The sequence below is a fragment of the Pteronotus mesoamericanus genome, unplaced genomic scaffold, assembly GCF_021234165.1.
Source record: "Pteronotus mesoamericanus isolate MK-2021 breed Mesoamerican mustached bat unplaced genomic scaffold, CSHL_Meso_final contig_169, whole genome shotgun sequence".
Lineage (NCBI taxonomy): Eukaryota > Metazoa > Chordata > Mammalia > Chiroptera > Mormoopidae > Pteronotus > Pteronotus mesoamericanus.
Window position 1 is genome coordinate 2,298,648 of NW_026555068.1, and position 25,460 is coordinate 2,324,107.

Consider the following 25,460-nt stretch of genomic DNA (forward strand, 5'->3'; position numbering starts at 1 on the left):
TCTTCAGGCTTCTAACCTGCCTTCCGAACCTGCTTATCTGTGAGTCAAGTTGTGACTTACAAACATGTTCGGCAGCCAGGAGGACGCAAAGACAATGAAACCTCAATTGCCCAATTCTGTGCTTGGTGACTGTGGCTTTTAGAGATTAATCCCATAATGCTGAAATGATGATGCTATGGGACACTTTGCTGCCACCTGAGGAACAAAATCTGAAAGTAAACACAACCCAAACCTGCCCAACTGCCTCAGACCGTACACACTGGGGTTTGGTATAAAAAAATAAATAAATAAAAAATAAAAAAATAAAAAGAATCTCCGTCTTAGAGGAACCATTCACTTGTCAAATACAGCCCCCACCAGATGCTGCAACCTTCTCTGGGACCCTCTGCTTGAACGCCAGCCGCAATGGCACCGTAGACTGTGAGGCACGTGGCCCTTCCCCGACAGTCACGCCAGGCACAGAATGGACGTGTCCCACTGTAACTTCCCGCCTCGGCTCTTGGCCTCCCCGTCAGGACCGCAGGCCTGTGACCTCTGCCGTGCCCGCTGGCTTCCAGCGCCCCGGGTGTGTTTTCATACAGCTGGTGTTGTCATTGCCCCTCGCTCTCCTGGGGTCAGAGGGTGAGGACTGTCTGCTCCATCCCTCACTTGTAGACCAGGAGCCGAGGTCCAGCGGCTAAAAGTGGGACCGGTCTCCTGAGTCCAGAGCACCTGGGGCCAGACCAAGTGTCATTTCAGCTGTTCACAGCCTCTCGGAGGGTCTGTGAGGCTGAGGGGAGAAGGGCTTGTGCAGGGAGAACAAGCAGGTGCCGGCCCTGTGCTGTTTCATTTACCCACCACTGCCCCCTCAGGAGGCGCGTCCAGGGGCTTTATTCTTGAGTAAAGTGGGCTCAGCTCTCCTACAGAGTGGCAGCTCCACGGGACCGGTAACTGGGGAGATGCCGCGGGGCGGACAGGAGCGGCGTTCGTGCACAAGGCCTCCCCCGGCCTCAGAGCCCGGGCATGAGTTCTTCTCTCTTTTCACCCCAAGCAGTTGAGCATCAAAGGTGCAAAGAGCAGAGACTGCTGACACAGAATTAAAAAGGTTTCTGTAAATATTTTATTTTCCCATATTTTTAGGTCAGAAAGAAGCATTTGGTAATAAAAATAACAGAGAATTATGTTCCTGGGTCCCCTCTGGCGTGCGCGGACCTCCCGCCTCCACCCTCGGGTTGGCTCCTTGGAGCCCAGCTTCACGCAGGACGCTTCGGGGCTCGGGGTGTGTTTCTGGGTCATTAACATTAGTCTTCTCAACTATTTACACATATATTACAAGATAAAGAAAGGTCTCAAAAGAAACGCAGCTTGCGAGAATTCAGTGTTTTGGGGGCTGCTCACGCTGGGCGGGCTGGGGTGCCTGACACCTTCCCTTCTTGTTCGTTTTGAAAAGAAAGTGTAAGGAGTGCTGTGTGGCCTCTTGTTTGGCAGCAGTGGTCACTCTAGGGGGTGGCCTGCTTGACTGGGGGACAGGAGTGTGACGTGATGTCACTGTGTTTGTAGGCGGCCTCGTCCAGGTCCAGCATCTTCTGGTTGACCTCCAGCGTCATGCAGCCGCGGTAGAAAGCCGTGACTGGCACTGAGGTCACCGGCACATCTGGGCCAGGGGAGAAAAAACAAACACCATCTTAGGCTGCCCCCCACCCCCTCGCCCGGCATCCCCCGCCGCAGTGCTCGCCAGCACCGTGGGTCCCTCTCAGTCCCGGGCCTTTCTCCTCAAGGGCACTGTTTCCGTTGCTTGCAGCACAGCACCATCCTGACTTGGCTACATGCCCGCAGGCAAGCGCTAAACACTTGCCAGCCAGCCTTTGGCAAGAAACCCCTCTTTACCGCCCCAAGGAAGCACACGGATAGTCAAACCAGTAAAATAAGTATTATCTTCTTCTTGGACCAAATGAATCACTCATGCTACAGGGCTTCCCAGCCCTCTCTCACCCTCTTCAAAGCTTTGTTTATTAAGACTAAGTAGAGTTTGCATCTGGTAGCCAAGGCAGAAATCCTGCTCCCTAAAGCCAGTGAAAACCTGTGCCAAGCACGGGGGCAAACGGAGACTGGATGACAAATGAGCACCTGGCCCTCGCCAGCCTTTTTACCACTTTACCCTGATCACTCAGCTCATGACAGGCAACAAGGACAAGGACACCCTCCATCTGATGAGAATCACGTCCTGCCCATCTGTAGGAGGCAGCTGCACACTGCCCGCCCCCCGGACTCAGAAGGGGCTGGTGGTCGCTCTGTTCACTGCTGCGGCAGCCGGGCACCAGGACTCAGGGAGGAAGGCAGGCCCAAGACCCTGGGGCGCCTGATTCCAGCCTGGCCCCCAGTCAGCTGGCCTTCCCCTGCGCCTTGGCCAGAGCCACTGTCTGTCGCATGCTCAGCTGGGTGCTCCTGGAGGACGCGGAGTGGTGGAGTGGGGGCAGGTTCAGACCAATGCTTGTTCCCTGGGAGCATGTTCTCAGCCTCGACTGACAAGCTGCTAAGCTGGTGCTGATGAACAGGAAGGCATCACTATGCTAAACAATAAACCTCCCTGTTTCTTCTCTTGCTCTAAAACAAGAGCCAGAGCTTCTCAGAATAGAAACTCCCAGGTTCGGTTTGGGCAGGCGAGTTGGGGATGGTCAGAACGGCCAGTGCTCCCACCCCCAAGCATGCAGCCCACAGGGAGCCCTACCTGGCAGTCCCCCGATGAAGGTGAGCACAGAGCCCTGCAGGTGCCTCTCGAGGACGGCCAGCCTCTCCTGCAGCTCTGCAGGGCTCACTTCACTCTGGCCTTTGGTGCCGTCCACCATCAGGGTGGCTCCACCTTTCTTCATGGAGATGCTCACCACATGCTCTTGGCCATCACAGACCTTGATCTCCATCAAGGCCAGGGTGACGTTCTCCACAGCCAAGACGACCAGCTGCAGGGGAGAAGCACACCTGAGCATGCAGGGGTGGGGGGAGCACAGCCCCACAACTTACACCTTTGTGTGCCCTGTCCTGGGCTAGAAGCCTGCTGGTCTCTCCCCCATGCCCCAGGCCCTCTTCGGGGGTGGGGGTCTCCTGCGGGCCAGGGGGAATCACAGGAAGCCACCGATGCAGAGTAGCAAGGGCGGGCAGCCAACATAAACACCCTGGCAGGCAGCAGGCCCTGTAGCCTGGGGTGCCCCTGCCGGGCAGAACACGCACGTCTCGGACAACACAGGCTAGAAGCACACTGGCAACATGGAACAGAAACCTATGGGCCGGAAACACTCTGATAACCCAGAACAGAAAAACTGTACAGCACAGGGAGTGCTGCCCTCTCTTCCCTCACTCTCTGCACCTGGGTGGCCACCCCAGCTATTTATTCCAAATGCTGGGGGGCTGGTGTGAAAGTGGACCCATGCCTTGGGGGGTGGTGAGTGAGTCTTGCTGTAAACAGAACCAGTCAGTGCCTAGCCCTGGTCTGCAGACGAGCTTGATGGCCTCGAGGACAGGCTGACTTGGCGAACACGTCCCACTCTGGGTCAGCCATGTTTTCACACTTTGGACAATGGTGAGAGAATAAAACCTATTTCCAGTGCCTCTCAGCTGTTCTCTAAGAAAGCAGTCAGCCTGAAGACCAGAGGTAGTTGACTTAGTATCAGTAGACAGTAGGGAGAGGTGGGAACTGCGTTAAAGTGGACAGGGGAAGCCGTGTTTGGGAGCAGCTGTACTCAGAGCTCTCCCTCTGTCACCCAGGACATGATGTCCTCAGGGGGTCTGGGCTGTGTTTGCACATCTCACTTTTCAAGTGAAACTGGAAATCTGAATTTGTGAGTGAAATCATCTGACTTAAATGTGAGCCATCAATTCACATAGTTCTAAACTGCTGAGCTGGCCAACTGTGTAGGCAGGAAAGCCACCCCACCGCACAATTGCCTCGAAGGCCCTGGCCCCCCCGCCCACCCCAGCCCACAACAACATAGACGTCCAATTGCGTCAGGTGATCTACGTCGACAATGTCCCCAAGCCTAGCATGGCTGGTTGGACTCCGCTGAGATGTGTGAGCGTGAGACAGAACTTCCCGAGGCAGGGAATGGATGACCTGATCCCAGGAAGGGGCCCCGAGGGTGGACAGCCCCAAGGGCCACTTGCTGGATGCTGGGGCAGCCCCTCCACCCTCAGGGCAGCGTAGCACGTGGTACCTGTTTTTTGAGTTTCTTGGTAGAGTGGTAGTCGACCAGAGCCACAGAGAGGGCGACAGTGTGGTCATCACCCACCAGTGCGAACAGCACCCCTGTGTCGGTGGCAGGGCGGATCCGAGCCACGACCTCTATTTCCCAGGTTGTTTCGGTCCCAACATCCGGGGATGTCCGTGCTGCGAAGAAGGCGGCGCATAAAGAGGCCATACAAACGAGGGAAAGATGGGAGTGAGAGGAATGCGCCGGCAACAGCTGGGAGGCAGAAATGCCAGCCTGACTACAGATGCAGGTGGGGAGCCAAGCAATAACTCAATGCTGAGCCGGTAAGAAGCCATCGCTGTCTGAGCCAAGAGCCTGTAGCTGGGAAGTGATAGGACAGTTTGGGCCCTTGGTTCGAGCTCCACCTACAGTGAAAAGACACAGGGGCCATCACAGGGTGGCTGCTTCCTTCCTGGCCATGCCAGCACCCGGATGTCCCAAATGTCTCTTTGAGTGACCACCAAACCAGACACTCAGACCTGCTGGGACTGCAGATGCAGGTGTGCCTTGGGGCTGTGGGAGTCCACTCCCCTGGGCTCCCTCCCTTCCTCTCTTGCAGGACTCAGATCTTTCCACAGAACATGCTGGAGCTTCATAGCCCTCAGTCCCACTGCATCTCACCTGTGGCTTTCAGGCAGTTCTATAAGGTCGGAAGTGCTGTGAATCAAGAGTTCAAAAGCAATGCAAGTAGAAGGTGCCACTAGCGTCATTCCAACAGACCACATACAATTTTGCTGCGTTGCAATTTTTTTACTACTCTGATGGCTCAGTGGAATGATTTTTATATTTATACATATACTTATATAAGTGATATATCATATATAATGTATCTAAATGAAATATGTATATAATACATATCTGTATCTTGCATAAACAGCCCCCTAAACCATATTTTGGTAGAAGGGGCTGCATCCTGGTTTTCTGAGGACAAATACCACCCCTCATGTTTGAATCACCTGCTGATGAGGATGCCAGAAGAAAGCCTCTGCCCTCTTGGTTTTTAAATGTTTCTATATCACCAGAACTTCAAAGTCCTGATGAAGGAGCGGCGTTTAGGCAGAATGAAACTGAAGCAATGTCCACACACATTTGAGCTCAGGACGGGGTTAGTGTCCAGGGTGAATCATGATGCTGGTTTCTGCCTCTTCCCCACTGGACTGTGAGCTCCTCGAATGATCTGTGGGTCCCATCCCTAAGTGGGGTCTATATGGTCAGTTCTTAATAATTGCTCATTGAATTGAATGTACAGAGAATTGGAAAAATAACTATGTGAGTGTGTGTGTGTGTGTGTGTGTGTGTGTGTGTACTTCTCCTCTGTTGCCAAGTTTTCCCTTTATCTGTGAAGGAAGAGAGGAGTGTGTGTTCTCTGGCATGTAAGTCTTCTGGTGGGATTTAGCGCCTGGCTGCTTGTCAGAGCATTTTGAAGGCTCCGGTGCCTCAGCTCTCCTTGGGAAGTTTTCTCCGGCACAGGATGGGCTCTACCACACACCCCATCCCACCCCGGGCTTCTCAGACTTCGAGAGCTAGTGCATCCAAACCGATTTTGACTTACTACAGAGTGAAACAGTACAGAACCTGTAATTTCCCAGTGAGTCTTTTCTGTGTTATAAAGTAGACATTAATGGTATAGTTGAAGATTTATTAAAAATGCAGAGTTGTAAATACCATTGGGACTTTGCTCTCATAGAACTTACAGATGAAAACCACACAGCAAAAATGGTAAGCAGACTGTGATATGTACAGTAATGGGAGCGTCTGCAGTCCTTGGAGATTATACCTGTGATGTCTTTGTTACACCATGAAAAATATTTATAATATTAAGTGAAAAAAGAATGAAATGTTTCATATTACATGATTTGATATTGAACATTATAATGATGTTCTAGCTTTGGATGTATAAAGATGAAGATTAAAGGACTAATGCGTGTATTATATTAGCAGGTACGATTAGAAGTGAATGGTTCTCTTCTCCAAAATACCTTTAACGACACAGGATTGCTATGACAATTAAAGCAAAGATACAAGGGGGGATGGTGATGGGAGGTCCTGAGAGGATGGCCTGCCTTGCTGAAGAGCGAGGAGCAGGTCTCATCTCCTCTGAGCTGGATGGGCCCTCCTTGACCTTGGATACCCCCACTGGGTGCTGGAGGTGACGTGTGGAGGTGAGGTCTGAAGGAGGGAGCGTGCTGTCTGCCCTGGGCTGATGAGCGGGGGAGGGCTGAGTGATGGTGTTTAACCATAAAAGGAGTTTAGGAACAGGGAGAAGCTGGGGGCACCCCAGTAGGACTTTTGCAGGGTGGGAATGAGGAGAGAGGCAAGGCAAAGCCAGAACTGGCCCCAGGAGAGATGGCCACTGCAGTGATGCTGGGATCCTGGGCAGACTGGGCCACCGAAAAGGGAGCATGAGGAATTCCCAGACAGCCTGCTGGGCCAGGGTGTGGACCATGTGCCAGAGGGACTCAGGACGCACCCGTCAGAGCTATCAGACAGACAGAGAAGGTTCTGGACATGGTGGGTTCCACGGGCAGGCTCCAGGGCGCTTGTGAACCCACTGAAAGAGCTTGTGCAATTCTACGCATGTGCTTTCCTGGGCCAGGATATATGGCTCTCCTAACCTTCTCAAGCTCAAAGCCACTCAGGTCGATGAACCCAGGCACAGTGACGATTAAGGGCTCCAGCTAGTGTATGCTCAAGAAATAAAGATTAATTTAAGGAGAGGATTAGGGAAAATCTTGTGAATCCAGGCTCAAACTACAGAATTTCTTGGACATCCACCACCCATCCAAATCATTCATACCAATGTCCTCAGAACAATGTTTCTACTGGGTTGGCCAAAAAGTTCGTTTAGTTTTTTCCATATGATGGCTCTCGTAGTGCTTAGTTGTCTTTAACTTCATTTGGAACAGTTTTGTTAGATTGTATTAAGATAGCTGTCATATCAGCATGCATTTAAAAAAAATCAAAATTGGAGAATTTTTGTGCAGCCATTTTAACACTGAAGATGGAAGATATGCAACATTTTTGGTGTATTATACTTTATTATTTCGAGAAAGGTAAAAATGCAACTGAAGCATAAAAAAAGATTTGTGCAGTATATGGATAAGGTGCTGTGACTGATCAAACGTGTCAAAAGTGATTTGCAAAGTTTCTTGGTACTACTGACATTTTGGCCAAGTAATTCTTTGCTGTGAGGCTATCTTATGCATTGGAAGATGTTTAGCAGCACCCCTGGCCTCTACCCACTAGATGCCAATAGTGAGAGACAGCCAACATACTCAATATATCCAAATCAATAAAGTTATTGGTGAAAATAAAAAATGTCTTATTTTATGGAAAAAACCATACAGACCTTTTGGCCAACCCAATATCATCAGGCAATCAATAGTGCAATTTAGAATGTTAATTCATTTCATGTAAAGTTTACGTTTAAATGAATGCTTATGTGTCAGTATGTTAGGATTGTTTTCACTGTGAATTGTCACTAATTTGATAATAAAAGGAGAGAGACAGATGTGTTGTGTTTTGTTTTAAGAAATCAAGGACCCTGCTTTACAGAAGCCAGGAGGGCCTCTGGGCCCACCCTCTGCAGCTACACTCACTTCCCAGACAACGCTACTGATGGACAAGGGATTCCCAACCAACCTCAGGTCCAACCCCTCACCATCCGCATACATGCAGACGGTGCTCAGGGCCCCCCGCCCGCCACACCTGCCTGCCCTCTGGTCTGCCTGTCTCCTGCCTTCCTCCCGCTAGGTGTAGGTATTGCACATCATCTTCAGGTTCCGTGCGCATGGTTTTGTTTGTTTGGTTTTTCTCCCCTCCAGGTATAAATGAAAAGCTTCTTTGTGGCTTTCAACACTGGTTTGGTGAGCCTCAATTCTGAGAACGTCAGCCTTCCTGGCCGTGTTCCAGGACTGGGCCACCGGCTTCTAGCCCTCCTCCTTCTCCACTTCCTCACTCTTATTTAAAACTTGAGTGCACTGGGGTCCTTGAGGCAGCCACACTGTGGTTTTTAGGTACTGGCCCTTTTTCACTCCTCATGAGTCAGTGGTGAATGCAATGTCAAGTACGGCTTTGGGAGCTTCTCCATGCACCTGGACAGACCTAAGCTTGTCTTGTCTCAGAACCTTCTGCAAAGTGCCCTCTTACAGCCTTCTTATCCTACCCACCTCCCCATCTCAGCCACCACAAAGCCAGCAGGGTGGCTGTCCTCTCTCCATCTCTCATTTCTTGCTCACTGGCTAACTCACCCCACTGCCTCTGCCCCACAGCCCACGGTGGGCCCAGCGTATCCCTGACACTGTCATCCTCAGTAAGAAGCTGTTCCTCGGTTTTCCTATTGCTTAGGGTACACTGGCTTAAAGTACAGTCACAGCCATCCCCACTGAGGAGCCGAGACTTACCATAGTTGAGGCTGTAGAAAGCAAATCCATTCCCGGGGTAGAAGGACCCTTTCTCTGTCACGGAGAAGCACTGCATTTTCGTGTTCAGTTTCACTGTTTCTTGGATGGTGGTATCTTCACCGTTCACCAAGTTCCAGCTCCTCATACAGCCATCCAGGCGGGGGTTTATCTGGAAAGACAGAGAGATCCCAGTGGCTTCCTTGGAGATGCCATGATGAGAGTCCACATGACTGGTGTGGCTGGTGCCAGCCTCGTCAGATGAATGGGCTACCCTCTGGGCTCGGGCTTTTGGAAATCTGCAAGATGGACAAATCCTCCTCGTGGAGGCTATTTCACAAAGGACACTGTGCTTGACCTATGACTCCCTGCGGGACACCTTTGAGTGTAGCACATACTGTGAGTCCTCTTTCCACGCAGGATAAGGAGACCACGTTTCATGTAGTGAACCCCACCTGCTCTGTCTGCACTGGGTGTTCCCACTCATGAAATGGAGTGAAGAGCACTGACCGCATACTGAGGGGATATGGGCCCAGGCAACACTTACACAGCAGGTGTGCCTGGGATTCTTACTCAGCACGCAAAAAGCACCCACAGAGGTAAGTCCGGGGGCTGGAAATACTGATTCTTGCCCGACCATCCACTTTCTGTATGGTTTTGAGCAAATCTGGGCACCATAGTTTTTCTCTGAGAAATGAGGAGGCGTAAGGGTGTCCATGGTAACTATGGGAGGGGAGCCCTGGAACAGAAGTCTGATCCTGGAGGTCATGGGCAGGACATCCCTTCTCTACCCCCCGAGGGAAGGTAGTGCCAATACCACCAACTGTTTGGAACACCAACATACTCATGACTCATTTTCATATCGGGCATGGATATCGTCATCACAATGTCAAAGATTCTGGCCATGGACATCAGCATGCTGGGAAATGGGAGGAACACAGATGGGGGCAAAGGCATGTGGCACGGGGAAGGGTGAGAAAGGGCAGGACTTTGAAAATGACCAGTACTGACCTCCCCACTGGGTCTTTTTCCCCTACGGAAATCCCGGCAGGGTTAACAACCCAAATGTTCTTGGGAATTGTCCAAAAAAGTTGATTGCTCTTTTTGTTAAAGAATAATTTCATTGTGTTTTATCTCCACTGCAAAAATAGACATTTTTATTATCAATTCAGTGAAAACTCAAATGTGTCTCATAGAGGGAGGTGGTGAGGTTCATGACACACGCTGCACCCGCTGCTTGTTAACTGCTGGGAAAACTTTACCTTTCTGGGTCCTTCGCCAAACCTGGTTAAGGCTAAACACATGGTGGCTCACAGCTAAACCTCGTCTTCAGACTGATCCCAGGTTCTGACCCCAGGGACTCAGGACGGCACTTACAGGCTGGACGAGGTCTTTCTCCTTGAAGGGAATGCCTCCCACAGTGAGGTTCAGGTGGTACAGGCCTCTGTCCTGCTGAAACAGATCCCCGGCCACCACGATCTTCATAACAGACTCCTTGTTCACCTTGATGACCAGATTCTGCTCCAGCTCCTCAATGGATATCTGAGGAAAACCAGTGCTGTGAGAGGCGGGAGTGTACTTTCTGAGGGCCACCCAACCTCAGGGTGACCACGTTTGTCACCACCTAGGACCAAGTGACACACAACCTCAGGTTGACTGCACTCGTCACCTACACCTCCTCCCTGCCTCCGTGTGCCCACACAGCCTCCACGCAGCGGGTGCTGGGGCTCAGGCTGTGACAGGTTCCCTCCCAGCACTGCTGCCCCTCCCCCGCCCCTCCCCACAAGGGAGCCCACGGAGCTACTTCTCCCATCTTGTGTCTTAGGCCCCTTCCCTAAACCTCAGCCAGGGAGGGGACTTAGGCCGGATGTCACGGCCCCACTGGCTCGGCCCTGATGTCACTGCTGCCCATTTTGGTCTTTCCTATCCTTAGCTGTGCACAGTTGATGGCAGAAAAACACATTTTATTTCTAAACTTCCAACACTTAGTACCTGGCACACACTGAATGCTGAATGAACACATGAATTCATTTAAAACTTTCCATTCTTTTCTACTTTCCATGTAGAAAAATTTTTAAATCTATCACTCTATATATTGTGTGTCTTTCTAATTTTCCAGAAATTACTCCTCTTTGGCTAACGTGGAGAAGCATCTAGGTACTTGGGTCTGAGTTTGGTGGAAAGAACGTGGTGTCTGCGTGGGGAGCGCTGTGGGGGCGGGGGCCCGGGCAGACGCGGGAGAATGAACAGAAACCCTCGGTGAGCAGCTCCCATCTCAGGGCGGGACAGCAGGGACGCCCACTGACTAGTCATGCTTCCTCCAGCTTTCTCACCTCGGGGCGCCGTCCCCAACCCCACTCAGGACCCCTCATGCCCCACAACCTTGGTGGGAACACCTGCTTCAACCCCGGAGGCCGCTTCATTCCAAATTTACTGTTTTATCTGTCGCTTTGCTGCTTTGGAGACAACGTGCACTTCAAGAGGTTAGGAAAGAAGGAACTCAATAGTACAGGACAGGGTGGAAATACTAGCAAACATCTACAGCGTTTTTATTCCCAGAGGCCAGGTGAAACTTTCCATTTATCTTCACTTCTAAAGGAAAAGAGAATGCTTTTCTCATTTCTCTTTCAAGTGTTTACTTTTAAAAGCCCACTTCCAAGAATGGAGCCTCTGAATTGTTGGGGGGGCCTGCTGTCTCGCAGGCCGCTTTGCCCCCAGTGCTGGGATGCTGGACAAGGCAGTGCGCTCCCAAGCCGACATCTGGTGGGAACGCTGCCTCCGGCTGGGACTAGCCAGGCCAGTCTCCATAAAGAGGCACCGGGGTGGTGGGCGGGGGCGGTACGCCTGGATTTCGGCAGGAACAGGGCAGGTTCCAGAAGCCAGAGCCCAGGGCAGTGTCAGTGTGTCATATCTGACCCAGCCTTACGCTGACAGGTGAGCTCCTGGAGCCTGGACAGGCCACATGGAGACTGGAGCAGGTGCCCGGGCCTCAACCAGGGCTCCTCAGCGCTATTAACTGTCTGAATGAAGAGTTCTCTGTGGCGGGGCACCCTGTGCCCTGCAGGGCATCTAGCAGCCCCCGGCTTTAACCCACTGCGAGGGCTCCACACCCCTCAAACTGTGCCTCTGGACACAGCCACGTGTCCCCTGCTGGGAATCATGGCTCTGGAGGCGGGAGCCATGCTGATGACACGACGAGGTGACGCCCCATCAGAGTGTAGCTTCCCGGGGCGGAGGGCCTGTCCCGCCATGTGCAGCCCCCGCTAACTGTTGGGTGTGTGAGTGCACAAGTAACTGCCGGGGCCTGCATCCCAGAAGGCCTCAGACCGGCCAGGAGGGGCCGCGGTGGCCACACTTACCGTCTGCCACATGCCATGGTTGATGATAGGCCCGCTGCTGGTGACACGGGAGACCCCGTGGTAGTGGAGCTGCAGCTCCAGGCGGCCGGCCCGCAGGCCCAGGACGATCCAATTGTTGCCTCGATGGCCTCCAGCAAAGAAGAGGATGCCTTCAGGGTCAAAGGTCCTGAAGTCAAACTCGGCCGCCAACCTGAGGGCCAGCACCGGGAAACAAACTGGTTGGTCACACGCAGGTTGGTGGCCCCTGGCCGCCTTCCCTGGGAGAGCTCAAACTGGCCTTGGAAAGAGAAGCCGGTACACGGGCCAGCGTCACGCTGCAAAGCCAGGGCCCGCGCCCCTCCCCCCTCCCCCGCCCCCGCCCCCGTCCCCGGCACCTCACGCGGAGTTCCTGGGGGAGCTGCCCTGCTGGCACTGACCCCGAGCCCGGCACGGAAACTGCACTGCAGCTCCGTCGGGGCCAAGGCTGAGCCGATGGCCGGGACGGCCAGGACGGGTCTGGGTGCTGGCCCGCGGACACAGCAGAGTGACGCCATCAGGCGGGCACTTCCCAGGGGCCTCGCTGCGTTTGCCGTGCCTTGTGTAAGCCATCTCCTCACCTCGTGGGCTGCAGCCTTTTGAAGCGCAGTCTGATCACTGGTGTCCCACTGAACATGCGGCCCAGGTACAGGGACTTCACACTTTTGGCCACGTTGAAAGGCACACAGGGCAAAATGTCCTGACGGAGCGGAGCGAGGGCGTCAGGCAGGGGCAAGCCCTGCTGCAGCCCTTCTTCCCATTACAAAGGGCCCCTCAGGATGCCAGAGCTGCCCTCTCCTCTCCCACACGCCCCGTCCCGTGCGGGCCCCTGGCAGGCGCACAGGGCGCGCTTGGACCCAGGACAGGGCTCCTCTGAAACCCTGCAGTCCCGTGGGATCGCGCCCGCCACAGGGGGCGGGCAGGTGAGGCTGGTCTCAATCTTCCCAGAAGCCTTGGGCAGGGGCACTTACAGCCAAATTCCCTACATCGCTCCTTTCTGCTTATGGTTCTTTTCCTTTTATTATTTTTTTTAGTTACGAAAGATTTCAAACATACAGAAAAGTATAGAGAATAATAAAAAGCAAACTACAAATATTGTAAAATAAATAAAATATGGAGGCCAAGGAGACTGTTGTTTCTAGAAACTTGCTCTCCAGTAACATTTTTTCCTGATGTCCTAGGGGCAATCGATAACACATTAAATAGTGTTTTGATTGCTAGAACTTGTTTGTATACTTTAGTTGATTAGTTAGTCCATTTTCCTAGGTTTTGTGTTACTTGTCTTGGCATGCATTTCATTTTTAAAAAACATTCTTCATGGCCCAGGCTGGAGTGGCTCAGTGGACTGAGCCCCAGCCTGTGAACGGAAAGGTCACCTGTTTGGTTCCCAGTCGGGGCACGTGCCTGGGTTGCGGGCCAGGTCCCAAGTTGGGAGGGAGGCAACTCATTGAAATGCCCCTCACACATAGGTGTTTCTCTCCTCTCTCTCCCTCCCGTTCACTCTCTCTAAAAGTAAATAAATAAAATCTTAAAAAAAATTCTTCATGGATAATGATACGATAATTATGATTTTAAAAAATTATCAGTTAAGCAGCATTTGAATACTCAAGCTCCTGGAAGCTTTCTCTTTACCAAGTTAAGTGACTCGGGTGTGCTTTTTTTATTTCCTTTGTTTCTCTTGTCAAGGGAAGCTGCTCTACAATGCTGTTAGAACAGCGGAGAGCCCCATCGGGGCGGTCAGGGGCTGGCCAGAGTCGGGAGGCTGACTACACACCCAGCGCAGAACCTGAGCAAACGTGAGGGTGCAGGGAAACGTGCATTTACGAGCAAACAAGTCCCACTGCAGATCCACACCACCTGGTCTGTCCTGGAGCAGGGAGTCGCTGTAGCAATCTCCTAAATACAACCAAACACCTGGGACAGACCCACCTCCCATCCCACGTCTCTCCATGTCGCCCCAGGTACACCAGGCCTGTCAGCAAAAGCACTTCTCCCAGCAAACCTCCCCACCAGCTGCTAAAGGGCCAAACAAGGAGCCTGCTTGGGCAGCCCAGCCAAACTGAGGGCCAGGCCAGAGCGTCCTGGCAGCAGGCAGGGTGCTACCTCGCAGGTGTTCATGTCCTCGGACAGCTTGAGGCCCCCGCGTCCGTTGCAGTGGCAGGCGTAGGTCCCCGGGGAGTTGACACAGGCCTGCTCACAGCGTCCCTCCGCACACTCGTCCACATCTGCCGACCACAAGGGAAATGTCCCCAGTCTCACTTTGTGCAACCGCACACACTTTCTCTCTGATCACATACATGGTGTGTTCCCTGTGAAAATGAATTCTAGACTATGAGACTCAGGAGGCCCTCACCCCCCGAGCCCCACTCCCAGAACTCCCACCCTGGCCTCCAAAGTCCCACTCAGCACCCAGGCCTGGCCAGCCTCTGCCGTCCGTGCCTCCCCTGCCCTTTCCTCAGGGGAGCAGGCACCGTACAAGGTGAAGGAGGATGTTAGGACAGGCTAAGCCCACCACACACTACCAGGTCAGCGAACAGAGCACGTCTGTGCCACGCTTGGCCTGGAGGGTCGGGGCAGGTCTGTGCCGTGGACAGGAGTCCCCGGGGTGTGCGAGGGGCTTGAGGGACGGGCCTGGAGGGGAGATGGAGGAGGGGGTGGGGCTGGGACCACCCTATCATCTCCCTTAAGTTTTGGGCAGCCACCAGGGCCCCAAGCAAGAAGCTGGGCAGAGAGGATATGTCTCCGTGCTGCCCGAGGACATGGCCAGGACTAACTAGGGAAGCAAGAGCTCATCGGCCTGCCCCCAAATACAGCAGGTTGCACTGAGGCTGGAGAGAAGCCTGTCACAGGACCACAGGAGCACAGGGGCGCTTTCCTGTGGAGTCTTATCTCTGTGTCTGTGGCATGTTGGAGAAGGTGCCCAGGGGCATCAAGAAGCACGTGTGTGCACATGTGGGTGGTGCGCACACACGCATGGGTAGGCACATGGGTACATAAGAGTGTACATGTTCACATGCGTGTGCCCGCGGTGCCCGCGGTGGCAGGGGTTGGGTACCTCGGCAGGCCTTGTCCTGGGAACTGAATTCGTAGCCCTCGTCGCACAGGCAGGAGTAGGAGCCCGGCAGGTTCTTGCAGCGCGCCTCCCCGCAGGCCTCCGTGTCTGCACATTCATCTATGTCTGCAAAGCCCAGAGGACCACAGCTGTACTCCCGGCTGACGGGGCGGACGCGCCAGCCTAGGCCTGCCAGCAGTGAACCAGAAATTCATCGCTGCCCTGGCTGGCAGGCGGGGGACAGGCCCTGAGAGGCATCCTCGGTGCCAGGCTCCCCTGGCCCTGCCCCTCCCTCTTCCCCTCCAAGCCCTGCTCCTCCCCTCCCCTGCCTGCCCCCGACCTCCCATCCACTGGACCTTAGAGGTCTAGGCCCAGGAGCAGGGATTGAGGGTGGAGGGAATTTCTGATTACAGTCTCGATTGAGAGGGTCTATTTTAGACATTGGACAGAGCACTGCTTGGCCAGAGGTGTGCACAGAATTGCTGTTTAATTTAAATAATTGCAGTACGGGTAGGTAAAAAGGTAACCCCCGGGGCCTTTTGAGCTTCAGTCCCACCCAGCATCCCTGGAGCCCCTTGCTTCCCTCTGGGCACCTGGACCCAGCTCTCTACTCACACTGGGCTCTGTCCATTGGAAATCAAACACCCCAGTAATGATACATCCTCAAGGCTCTGTCCAGATGTTTCCATCCACTCTGCCATTTTGGCAACCAATAAGTAGAAAAACCCTGCAGTTAAAAACCCATTTCCTTCAGCAATAGAAGGAATATCTAGAAAGTGCAATTGTTACTTCTAGAAAGTATGATTGTTACTTCAAATAACATGTGATTCCTCAGAGGGCAACATAAAGCCCTGTATGGCAAAGCTTTGCAGCTATTCCTCATTTCTTTACAAGGGTAATTTACCAACAAACACAGGCTTTCAAACATGAAAACCGTAAGGCATTCCTTGCAGATAAAAGAATGAGCCAACACAAACAGCACGGGTTCCCCAAGAGGAAGTGTGTAAAACCGCTGGGCTTTCCTTTATCAGTATTGATCTGCGGTGATGCTTCTGAAGTGGCATTTCATTTCAGGAGCCAGGCGGGCCAACCCCACGTCCAGGACCTTTGGAACCTGGCTTCCCTCAGCAAGTGCGGTGGTGGGTTCGGGTGGAAGCAGCTGCACCAGGGACACCGGGCAGAGCCCTCGGCAGCAGCGAGGAGACTGCCCCCCTGGGTGAGCGCCATGCTCACCCTTGGGGCTGCAGGGCATGGGGCTGCCCTGTCACTGTGTTGGGGCAGCCGCCCAGCGCAAAGGATGGCTTATTAGGGCAAACTCTGACCGCAGCAGATAATCCTGTGCTACAATCTCAGGGCCACCCTGCGGGCTCCCTCCTTCACGGCCCCCACAAACGCTTCTGATCTGGAAAGATGATCAGCTTCTGGATGTTCTTGAGTCAGCAACCAAGACAGTGCCTAGTGACCTGCCCCATGGGCCACTAAGGCATTGCTGCCAGGCAGAGCGGCCACAGCTAGCCTCTGCTGGCTACTCCAGGATGCCCTAGACAAGGGTCCTTAAGCCCAAGAGCCCCTGAAGGCCCTTCCAGACCTGGACAGCCCACCCCCAACTCTCTGACTCAGGTGGCAGGGAGGACCCAAGGGGCTGCCTTTCTCACAAGACCCAGAGCCGCTGCAGCAGCCCCCGGGCAGGGCCCGGGACTGGGACTTTCTCTCCCAGCTGCAGCCTGACCTTGCCACGTCCCAGCAGACCCAGCACTGGGCCACCTCTTCCCCAGGAAACAGCAGCTGGAACCCCAAGTCCCGCCGTGTCCATCGTGACCTCCCCCAGAGCAGGGTGCTGCTGCGCAGCCTCCTGCGATATGGCTCGTGGGGCCGGCGGCCCAGGCCCTGCCCTGCCCCCCATCCCTGGTGCCTCCGTGACCTTAGCCATCTCCACTCCTTCCTCCTCAACCCTCCTGGTGACATTGTGCCCATTGAAGATGCCACCGTCCAACTGTTAATCAGGGAGTGCGGTGACGCAGGAAAGCTGCACATGAGCAGGCGGGCGGCAGGGGCCGGCACTGGGCACAGACAGCCCAGGCCCCACCCCCACTGTGTGCGCCATGGCCACGCAGCTCACCAGCTGAAATGGGTGCCAACCTCCTCCTCCCGTGGGGTCCTCTTCAGCGATCCCCCTTAGGAGAGAGGCCAGCCCAGCTCACCTGCACGGCCACACAGCCTGAGGCTGCCCTGTCCCTTCCTGCAGCCAAGGAGAGGCAGCGGAGAGACCTGAGCCCTGAACTCATCAGCCCAGCGCCCTTTTCTCATGCTTCCTAGGGAAAGTGCTTGAAGCAGGGGTTCAGGGGCCCCCACTTCCTCCTTCCCAGCATCCAAGGAGGCCATGATGGAAGATCCAGTCTCTTCCATGGTCCTCATTCCCTGAAGCGTCCTGTGCTTCAGTCTGGTGTCACAAGGCCCAAAAAAGATATAGGGATGGCCCAGGGAAGGGAGCTGTGTGAGGACCAGTATGTGCAGGCACACCCTGAAACCTGGCGCGAGGGCAGGGCTCCCCCATCACACTACTAATCAGTTGTGGTAATGAGGGTACCTTTCAGCCCCCCGAGTCAGGCAGGCGCAGAGCCCCACCCCGCCGTCCTGCACACTGTTCTGGGGGGAAAGGCAACAGGGCGCAGGGGTTCTTGCAGACCACTGTGTCCTCCTCACGTTTCACAGACTTGGTGGGAGGCTGAAAGTAGACTAGTAACTTAGTCACTTAGGGTCTTTCCATTAGGTTAGAGCAGGGCTTCCCTCTGCGGTGCAGAGCGGCACTACTGGGGCACCCAGAGAGCCCAGCACAGGTCTCCGCCTCGGAACCTGGCGACGTGTGTGGGCGGCCCCGCAAACTCCCCCATGGCTGCAGGTGCGCCAGACGCAAACCCTGAGTCCACAAGCTCCTGGTCTTCTCTGCAGGTAGGGCCTTCAAGTAACAGCGAGACCCCCGGGTGCCATGTAAAGTACTTCTGTCCAACAACGGCAGTGTCCTCAGTTGCTCTCAAAGATGAGGGCAAACCCGCAGGGTGCAAGACTTTCCTCAGGCCATGAGAGTCTTGTCTGGACTCGGCACCTGGCAGCAGCCCTGGCGGAGGGCTGCTGGCCTCAGGTCGAGGCGGGCAGGTGGGGAGGGAAGTGGGTTACTCTGTGCACTCAGGCAAACACTGCGGTATGGACGCAAGAATACCTCCTGGGTCATCAGGGAGGGGGGTCGCTGGCGTGGACAAAAGTGGAACCTGTTTTCCAAAAGGGGAAAGTCACCCTTGCCCTGGTTCAGAGGTTTGCCCCATGATGCCTGACGCTGCTTCTCCCTGAACATTGCCCGTCCTGTTTCCTGGGTGAGCTGCTAGCAGAACTAAGAAACATGCCCAGACTCTCGGGGATGCCAAAGCCAGGCAGATGTTAGCACACCTGGATCGGAAGGCACGGAGGGAGGAGGAAGCTGCCCCCTGAAAAATGGGGTGCCGCTCTGGGGTGATCCATGGCGGCTTTGACCAGGCAACGCCATGGGCTGCCTGGAGAGACAGGAGGGGGCCATAGCTCACAGTGTCCTTCTCGGGTGCACACAGGCTGCCAGGCCTCGGGGAGCCCCAGACCAGACTGCACGCAGAGAGGGATGGGCTGCTGAGCCGCCTCCTGCTTCACTCAGGGAGCAGGTCTTTCCAGGAGGCGTGCTGGCAGCTGGGCCGGGAGGGGCCTGGGGAGGGGAGCCGGGCGTGTCCAGGAGGTGAGACCCTGGGACTGGAGCCTCTCGCCTCTGCCCGCCGCCCGCCCACACCCCGAGATGTCCTGAGCTCTGACTTGCACAGAAAAACCTGCAGGCTCCGTGGCACTGGAAGGAGGCCCAGCAGCCGCACCCGTTCCAGGCGCAGCGATCTCCGTCTCGGCTGGGCCGGCCTCGTCCACAGACACGGTGAATCACCCTGTGTCGAGGTGGTGCTGGGGCAGCTCCCTCTGGCTGCTGACATGCCTGGGCATGTGCTCGTTCTTCAGGACAACGTCCTCCCGCCTCCCCTCCCTTCCAGACGCAAAAGCAGCAGCCGCCGCCAGCAGCCTCTTGCAGAGGAGCCAATGTGACTGCCAACTTCAGCAACTTGGCAGTTGCAAAAATAAAAGAGGGGAGGAGCAGGGGGGAGGGAGGTCGGGAGGGGAGGGGAGAGGAGAGGCCCGGGAAGGCCCAGGGCAGGGGCCGAAGGGCTGGGGGCGGGGGCGGGGGGGCGCGTCCCAGATCCAGGACCTTACCTTGGCAGGTCCTGCTGTCCTGGGAAAGCGCATAGCCGCTGTAGCAGGCACAGTGGAAGCTGCCTGGCTTGTTGTAGCATATTTGGTTGCACCCCCCGTTCTTCTGGCTGCACTCATTGACATCTGGGCACACACAGGACACAGAGGGACTGGGGAGAGCCCAGAGGTGACACACAGCCCACCTGACGCGTGTGGCAGCGTCTGCATGTCTACCTCTACTGCCCCCACCCTCGGACTCCTGTGCAGTGGGTGCTGATGGTCCACTGTGCCAGCTCTGTAACCATCCAAGTGAGCGCGGAGGAAGGCAGGAGTCGAAAAGCACCCAGGATGGACGTGGCTGGGCAGCCCCGAGGCCCCCGCTCCGCCTGGCCAAGCCCCGCACAGGTGGCCTGCGGGCAGGGCCCCCAGCTCAGCTCTGCCGCCCAGGAAGGAGCCCCAGGAGGCCCTGAGGAGGGGCCGGGCTCTCGGCCACAGTGAAGGGGCCCACCTGAGAGTGCTAGCCAAGTGCTGGGGGATTTTCCCTGCAGCTTCTTCGTTGACCCTGTGCAAGTGCAGGCTCAAGGGAGGTCAGGGATGGAATCTTACTGCTTTACACTGGCCTCGTCCTTTGTCCCAGGCCTGCTCTTGGAGAGGCGTCACTCTGCTCCCCCCAAGTTCTCCCAAGGAGCTGACGGATGGCTTCTCGAGCTGGACAGTGCCCCATCCCAAGAGGCAAAAGCAGGGCCTCCAGCACTGTTTAATCGTCCTCGCTCTTGGGACAACTCTCATGAGGGGCCAAGGGTGCCCTGCTCGCCCATCTTCTCCCTTCTCGCCCGGGAGGCTGGCCAGTGCGGGGCTTAATCCTGGGCAGCCTGCGGGCGCCTCCATATCCGGGCGCCTCCATATCCTGCTGCCTGCCCCCCGTCCAACGCCCCCGCTCCTGTCTCAGCCAGAGCAGGCCAGGCGGCTGTGTCCCCACCTGGGGCAGAGAGGGAGTAGAGGCAGGGAGAGGACATGGCCTCTCCAGCTTGGGGGCCTCTTGGGTGGCCCTGCCGGAAGGCCCCAACACTCACACCCTTAACCCTTGTCCCGTGGTTGCAGCGGCCTTACCTTTGTCACAGAGCCGTCCCCCCCAGCCGGCTTTGCACTGGCAATAGAAGTTGCCCATGAGGTCTTGGCAGGCCTGGGTCCCCTCCTTGTTGCAGGGCTTTGGAAAGCACTGGTCAGGCAGATCTGGGAGGAAAGGAAGGAGAGCACTGTGCTGAGCTGCTCCCGGCCAGCTGGGAGGGACCGGTGGTGGCAGGCGGCAGCAGCACAGCCTCTTCTCAGGCCCCTGGGGACACGGGCCCTTGGCAGGGGCACTCTGAGCAGGCTCGGGTCACCGGAGTCCTCTCTACTGACCCAGGCTGGCCGCCTCTGCGTAGGAGTAGGGCCACAGACCAGGCTGGCCAGGCCCGCAGGTGGTTCCAGGAGGGAGCGGCCACCCGCCCCTAGGGCCAGGGAGTTGGCGGTCTTGGCCCACCAGGGAATGAGGGAGGAGAGGCGTGGGCCTGGCTCAGCCCCATGAGCTCAGACCTCCCAGAGAGCAGGTCAGCAGAGCCCTGGCTGACCCAGGAGCCTTCGAGGCAGATGACGACCATTCCTCCCTCCCCAGCGGACGTCTCCACCCTCCCAGGCCAGGCCCCCTGCCCCCTCAAATCATGAGCGCATCGACCTTCGCCAGCATTCTCTCCACTGAGCTTGGCCTCTGTGGGAGCACTGCCCCCCCCTTTTTCCCCAAAGTCTGCCTGCACAGGCCGGGGGACCGCCCCAGACCCAGGCTGCACCGGCTGCTCCATGTCTTCCCACAGTGTCCCGGGTGACAGTGCCTGGGCCAGCTGTGCTCTGACCCACTCGCTTGGGGCGATATCTGCCTGGGATCAGCATGTCCATCACCAGCATAATTGCCGCTTGTTTTAGGGGCTATGGTTAAGGGACGGTCCCAGTGCAGTGTCTTCCAAGGGCTCTCCACGCGACAAGGATCTTCTTACAGACACAGCTGGAGCTTCCACGACACGCAGCCTCCGGGGCGCTTACCCCATCCATGCGCGATCACATGCTCCCAGGCTGCAAGCGGCGGACAGCAGAGCGCTTGGGGGAAAGCTGTGACTGCGCCCAGAGCTGAGAATCCTTCCACAAGGCCCTTGGCCGTGCCGGGCGGGCCTGGCAGGGGGGGCAGGCCTTCCCGTCCACTTCTCTGCTGTCGCCGCTCCATCTGCAGCACTGCATGGGTTTTCAGGACACTGCGAGGAGGCCGGACTCCACCAGCCTGAGAACGACTCCCGTCCACAGCACACACGACGGCGGAGACATTTTCTGGGAGGCCGGAGGGGCGCTGAGCTGGCCGGGCTCTGACGGTGGAGGGACACGCGCACGCCTTGGGGGTGGTGGGCCCTGCATTCACCGCTGCCCGCCTGTTGAGGCTGCCCAAAGGCTCTCACCAAGTGCAGCTGCGTCCTGACTCAGCCTGCTCCAGCCTCCCCGTCCACGCGGACCTTCCGCAGCACATCCTGTCCAGTTCACACAGAAGGCGCCACCTGATCATCTACTCCTGAACAGCCCTCTCTCTTCCTTCATTTAAAGCCGCTTTTGCCTTTGCTCCTCAAAGGTTCTGTTGACTAGCTTTCTCTCATGAGCCTACAGGCATTAAATGTCTCGTGGTGACTATTGTTTGCCCACTTCCCTTCTCCTCCAGACCAGGGTGAATGAGCCTTATCCAACACCTGAAAAGCACGAGGCCCATGCCTGAGGTCCAAACGGGGGGCTTGGGCCAGCTCATGCCCAGTCAGAGGGGTAAGGCACCCAGGCCACCCTCAGAAAACTTGTCAGTATCCGTGATGAGTGGATTTCAGCTGCACTGACAACCAACAGCAAAACAGGCTTCTCTCTGTTTTATTTTTGAATCAGGGCAGCTAGGTACATTTCCCAAGCAGCCCTAGAGACTGTGGTCACCCAGGCCAAATGGCTGTCAAAAATCTCCAGGCCCAGGCAGGTGGCAGATCAGGCAGCAGAGGGACAGGTGACACCAGCGGCATGCCACCTGGGCCGGGCTCAGACCAGCTACACAGACATTCTCGCTAACACACAGCATCCACCATCATTCACACCATGTCATTGGTATTGTTTCCAAGGGCCATATGTCCATCTACAGCACCTGAGTCAGGTATTGCCACTTTTTAAATTTATGAAGGGAACAGCCCATCTTAGGTAACATGGCCGGTGGATAGATGCTCATCTGACCCCCGGGGAGCTGGGACGCAGTGGTTCTCCAGCATTTCCTCTCTGCCCCCACCTCATACAGATCTGAAGTCACCATTCATCCCACTCCCTGGTCACTGGGAACAGGCTCAAGCCAACGGGTCCTCCGGACGCTGAAAGCACCAGGCCAGAGTCTGTCCTGGTGTCACGTAGTTTATCTCCTTTCTTAAAATGACTGATGTTTACAGCCTAACTCCAAGTTCGGGGACAGCATTTCCACCACAGGGCTTGCTCTTGTCCTCACAATGAATTCCCGGTAGGCTCGTCTCCCTGCTGCCAGCACAGGAGGCGCGTGGTCTCCGCGTGCTTCCAGCCACCACGAACTTGGAGCCCCCGTGAGGTCGAGCCAGCCCTTGTCACCGGCACAGGCTCCCTACACCGCTCTGCTCTGCGTGCCCTCGGCTGTCTGGGTACCCCGGTCCTCGGGGAGTCTGCATAATCACATCCAAAAAATGAACCCATGAGTCTCTCGTCATGTTTTTCTTGTGACCTTTCCATGGCACACCTCAGAACGGGCTTGTTTTGCATGATCACAGCCAACAAAACAGTTGAGAATGTAGACCGAACACAACATCTCCCAGTACTTTTGAGACACTGCACAGTTGTTGTTGGCAGGGAGCTGTAAGTACCTTCTACCAGTGAGCAAGTAGTAGCTGGGTCCAGCAATCAGAGGAATTTGGTGATGGAACGGTGCGTCACCCACGTGCTCCTCCGGCTGCCCTGCCACGCTTGCCGTAAGGAGGGCTGTCCTCTGGGGGCAGAAGGGGCAGGGAGAGTGAGGCCAAGCCCAGCCCCAGGACTGGAGAGATGAAGGGGCAGACGTGCTTTCCCCACTTTGTCTTGGCAGGAAGGGGCTCTGGGGGAAGGAGGGTCAGAGAGACCGGGGTGGGAGACCTGTGCCGGGCCTGGTCAGCACCCGAGCCTGGGTGGCGCAGCTGGTTCACCTGACGCCTCCCAAGACACTCGACCCAAGGCCCAGATGGGCCCCCGCCGGATGGGAGTCAGGCAGGTGGTGTGAGTCTCCACTTGACATGTTGGTTAAAAATGTAAAGTTATTCCAGAAGTATACACATGTACCTTTGGTGTGAAGGACTGTTAACTTTGCCTAGAATTTGCCTAATATGCCTAACGTCCCCCTAAAAAAAATTTCAGGGTCTCCGGGGCTGAGGGGCCAATACCAACTTCTACTGAGGTGGGATTTTCTAAGGAATTTCTACACAACACCAGTCCCAGGAGAAAATCCCTCAGAGCCCCTTCCTGCCAAGACAAAGTCAAGGGAACAGGTCTCTCCAGTCCTAGGGCTGGGCTTGGCCTCAGCCTCCCCGTGCCTTCTGCCCCCAGGGGACAGCCCTCTTCTCGGCGAGTGCGGCTGCATGGAAAGGCAGCCAGGGCAGCTGGTGGGGACTGCAGGGCTGACCTCGGATAGGTTTGAGGCGGCTGGGGGTGGCCTGCAATTCCACGACCAAATTCCTCTGATCGCTGGACCCAGCTCCTACTTGCTCACCGGCAGCAGGCATTCACAGGTCCCTGCCAACAACAACTGTGCGGCAAAGGAAGGAAATAATAAAGATCAGGGCTGGGTGAAAAGGTGAAGGGATTGGGCAACCCCCCCGGCCCCCGACACACACGCACACCGACAAAACCCCAAACATCCAACCTCATAGACACAGACAACAGTATGATGATTATCAGAGGGCAACGGGGGTGGGGAAAGGTTGGAGAGGGTAAAGGGGGGATACACGGTGTGGACAGAGGCATGATTCGGGGTGAACACACAACATACAGATGATGCATTGTCGAATTGTACACCTGAAACCTACATAGTTCTCTTTGTCACCCTAATAAATTCAATAAAAACTTCTTCAGAATTGAAACAAACCTTTGAAGACCCAAGGACACCCCCTGAACTCCCTGCCCCCGGTCCCCCCTCCTCCGCAGGCCCGCAGGGGGCTTCTGGGCTGTGCCTTGACGTCAGGTGTTCTCACGGAAGGCGCTGTGTAGGAGGTAAGGGCCCCGAGAAGGCTGTGCTGAAGGGAAGGGAGGAAGGAACCTGTTTGTCACTGTGGCCTGGAATGCGAAACATCTGCTGACAGCCAACAGGACGGCCATCTCGGGTGCGTTTTACGCCCCCTTCCCAAAATTTGAAGGTAATGGCAAGTTATAACCTGGACAGCGTGCTCTAATGTGGGGCCCATTCTTCTGACCAAAGAGAAAGTGCAAAGGGATCCCCCCTCACAGGGACACTCGGGCCTGGGGCTCATCAAACCCGCCCGGGCAAGGCAGAGAGACCCATGCTTCAGAAAGCGACCAACGGCAGGCCCGCCGGCGGAAGCACACCGGCGGGACAGGGGATGTGCGCCAGGGAAGACGACCGCCTGTGCAAGAGTCTGTCCCCGGCCAGGGCTGGTCTGGGCTGAACACTGGTGCCACTAAAAGATGATCTCTTTGAGGCTACTGCTCTAATTTTAACAATAATGAGCAACCAAAGCACTCAGCCATACCCTGCCCACGATCACCAGAGGAGGCTCTTTTTAGGAAGGAACGGAGGAAAACAGCGCGAAGTTGCCTGAATTGATTCCACGTGCACTCAGGCCTGGAAGGCACATCTTCGTGGACGGCAAGACAGGGAGCGCATCTCTCCTGAAGTGACAGCGCGGCTCCCTGGAAGTCTTTACAGGGCCCCTCTACAAGGACAATCAGTGTATTTGTGTAGTATCTCAGGCTTCAGGGACTTTTGTCCTGCCCAGGAGTGGTCTGAGGTGCACGGGGCCCTGGGCAGGTGCCTGAGGAGGATGCTTGGTCCTGGGGAGAGAAGGGGGCAGGGGCTTGCTCAGGGTCACAGTGGGCCCTGGGCGGGGTGGAGAGA

The 25,460-nt window shown here is 55.7% G+C and overlaps 2 protein-coding genes across 2 annotated transcripts in view; one reads left to right on the plus strand and one right to left on the minus strand.

Annotated features, from left to right (window-relative positions):
• Positions 1-5,519, plus strand: part of TMEM255B (transmembrane protein 255B) — a 54,242-nt gene extending 48,723 nt beyond the window's left edge. The window contains exon 9 of the mRNA XM_054565898.1: positions 4,324-5,519. Within this exon, the coding sequence (XP_054421873.1) occupies positions 4,324-4,413 (90 nt within the window). The 3' untranslated portion in view covers positions 4,414-5,519. The remainder of the gene's footprint in view (positions 1-4,323) is intronic.
• Positions 1,099-25,460, minus strand: part of GAS6 (growth arrest specific 6) — a 45,350-nt gene continuing 20,988 nt past the window's right edge. The window contains exons 5-15 of the mRNA XM_054565896.1: positions 20,408-20,530; positions 19,319-19,441; positions 15,050-15,172; positions 14,098-14,219; positions 12,576-12,694; positions 11,980-12,169; positions 9,998-10,162; positions 8,624-8,792; positions 4,185-4,357; positions 2,708-2,936; positions 1,099-1,633 (exon numbers count right to left, since the gene is read on the minus strand). Coding sequence (XP_054421871.1) covers positions 1,479-1,633; positions 2,708-2,936; positions 4,185-4,357; positions 8,624-8,792; positions 9,998-10,162; positions 11,980-12,169; positions 12,576-12,694; positions 14,098-14,219; positions 15,050-15,172; positions 19,319-19,441; positions 20,408-20,530 — 1,691 coding nt within the window. The 3' untranslated portion in view covers positions 1,099-1,478. The remainder of the gene's footprint in view (positions 1,634-2,707; positions 2,937-4,184; positions 4,358-8,623; positions 8,793-9,997; positions 10,163-11,979; positions 12,170-12,575; positions 12,695-14,097; positions 14,220-15,049; positions 15,173-19,318; positions 19,442-20,407; positions 20,531-25,460) is intronic.